Raw genomic sequence first — 2,166 nt, forward strand, 5'->3', positions numbered from 1 at the left:
GAAAGTTGGTTGCTCCTAAGGAACTTTCTTGATAACCTCCAGTGAATACTAGTGCATGTTCAAGAGCTGGGAGATTGAACTTTTGGGCAAGTACAAGATGAATGTATGCATTAATCTTAGCAAAGTCACACACCGATGACTTGAGAAATTCGCAAGCTTTGTCATATGCAGTCTTCATCTTCAGATGTTTCTCAGACTTGATTTGAAAGACCCTTCCAATCAGAAACACTTCCTCAGGATTCATGCAAGGAAAATCTGCTTGAGTCCTGATATAGTCATCGCCTCTTCTTGTACGCGTATACTGAATGAAGTTTGTCTTCATGAACTTCCTTATCTTGAAACTTTTCACTGATGATGGTCTACCATTAGACAAGATGCTCTCAAATTTAGATCCATGCTTGGCATGGAACTAGTTCAGACGTTCAAACTCGAGAGGTAGCATTTGATTATCAGGAAGGCTGAGGTCAAAAGGTTCAAATACATGGAAAAATTTAGAGTTGGGTGAGATCGGAATATCCCAGTATCCATCCGAAGGTGGTTCATGATAAGTTAGAACTGGACTACAATCATCATCAAGTAATCTTCGAGTGGGATTAACCCAAGAATTGATCAGGGTTTCATCCATGATTGTGTCGAAACCATGTTCTCTACAAATTAGTTTAGCGAATTTTGTTTCCTCCCAGTCTTTCTTCCTTTGACGAGTTGCAAGAGAGTCATTGGAGTGTTCTGAAGACATTAATGGTTCCAAATTCTTGAATTAAGGAGAAGTTTCTTGATGAGGAGGGGATTGATGTTGAACTTCTTGTTGTGGAGAAAGTTGTTGCGGTGAAGGAGATTGATGAGATTGCACCGGATTTGATGTTTTAGGAGATGATTGCGGTGAAGAATGAGGAATTGGAGGCTTGTTTTGATCTGTAGTTGGTAAAGTTCTCAGAGGAATTTGATGATGTGAAGGAATAGGTTGTTGCATTGGAGGAGATTGATGAGATTGCATAGGAGTTGATGTTTTAGGTGATGATTGCGGTGAAGATTGAGGAGTTGGAGGCTTGTTTTGATCTGCAGTTGGTGAAGTTCTCGGAGGAGTGTGATGATGTGAAGGAACGGGTCGTTGATTTAACGGACTGCGATCATTTCCCCCTTTTGAGGAATCAGACACTTGCTAATCCTCAAACCACTGCTTCTTGGAGAATGTATCGGTGAATTGTTGTTTGATCAACTCGGAGACTTGGAGATTGTTGGGGATTTCTTTGTTGAAAAAGAGTTGATGGATTTCCTTTGTAAGATTGAGAATCTCATTGACATGAGATGGATCTGAGACAGAGCGTCGAAGATTGTTGATGGTGGATTGGAGTACCACAATGACTGACTCATAAGCATTGTGAGTCTCTTGTACTAGGTGCTTTGAGTGAGCAGTTTGACTTTCAAGGGTAGACTTGATTTCTTCTTTGAGTGTGGTCACCTCTTTGATGAGATTTTCAGCAGTGGATACAAACTGTTTTTGATCCGCAGTGCGATTATTATCAAGAGCTCTAATACCCATTTCAATTTTGAGAGAGATGCGCTCTGAAGTTAGATGTTCCCTAGTTTCAAGAATTTCAACCCTTTCAACTAACGACTGTGGGGTAGGAAGCTCAGTGTTTTGAGTTTTGTTGGAGGAGACTGTGGTCAAAATTTGGTTGACTTTGGATTGTAGAGAAACAAATTCTTTTCTTGTCACTGCCAACTTCTTATTCTTCTTCTTCTTCGGCTTTGAAGTGGAGTGTTGAGATCCACTTGATTCTTCTTTGTCAAAAATCATCATGAACTCATCTAAATGCACAGGCTGATCAATTTCATTAACACCCACATCATCAAGACCAAACATCGGTCCTGAGCTGATCTATATTGTGGTGTCATCATCGTTTGAGTCATGATCTTCAGTATTTGGGGGAGGTTGAAATGGACCAACACCATCTTGAAGATTCTTAGATTTTTTCAAGGTTGCCTCCATTTTTGATGTCCATTCTTGAATTTGCAAGATATCATAGACAGTTTTTGCGTTGCTGATTGTCTCAGCCCAATATTTAGCTACGGTTTAAATGTCATGCTCCCGTTGCTGAAGTTATTGAGTTTGTTGAGCCTTGCGTGCCTAAAAAGCCCTGTGAAAATCTTCATATTTCCTGATTC

At 40.2% G+C, this 2,166-nt stretch overlaps 1 protein-coding gene across 1 annotated transcript; it reads right to left on the bottom strand.

The window, feature by feature from the left end:
• Nucleotides 1-757: 757 nt before the first annotated feature.
• On the bottom strand, nucleotides 758-1,864 carry LOC111903362 (uncharacterized). Its single transcript, XM_023899139.1, has 2 exons — nucleotides 1,173-1,864; nucleotides 758-1,121 (listed from the first exon to the last, which is right to left on the bottom strand). The coding sequence occupies exons 1-2, from the start codon at nucleotides 1,862-1,864 to the stop codon at nucleotides 758-760; spliced, it is 1,056 nt and encodes a 351-aa protein (XP_023754907.1).
• Nucleotides 1,865-2,166: the final 302 nt, after the last annotated feature.

The sequence above is a fragment of the Lactuca sativa genome, chromosome 6 (genome assembly GCF_002870075.4).
Source record: "Lactuca sativa cultivar Salinas chromosome 6, Lsat_Salinas_v11, whole genome shotgun sequence".
NCBI classification, from domain to species: Eukaryota; Viridiplantae; Streptophyta; class Magnoliopsida; order Asterales; family Asteraceae; genus Lactuca; species Lactuca sativa.

What these genes read in the sequence shown, in the direction of transcription:
- LOC111903362 (XM_023899139.1), bottom strand. Translation starts at nt 1,864, where the DNA reads ATGTTTGGTCTTGATGATGTGGGTGTTAATGAAATTGATCAGCCTGTG. An exon ending in ACATTCTCCAAGAAGCAGTG is followed by an intron (nt 1,122 to 1,172) that starts GTTTGAGGATTA and finishes AAATGATCGCAG; the next exon opens with TCCGTTAAATCAACGACCCG.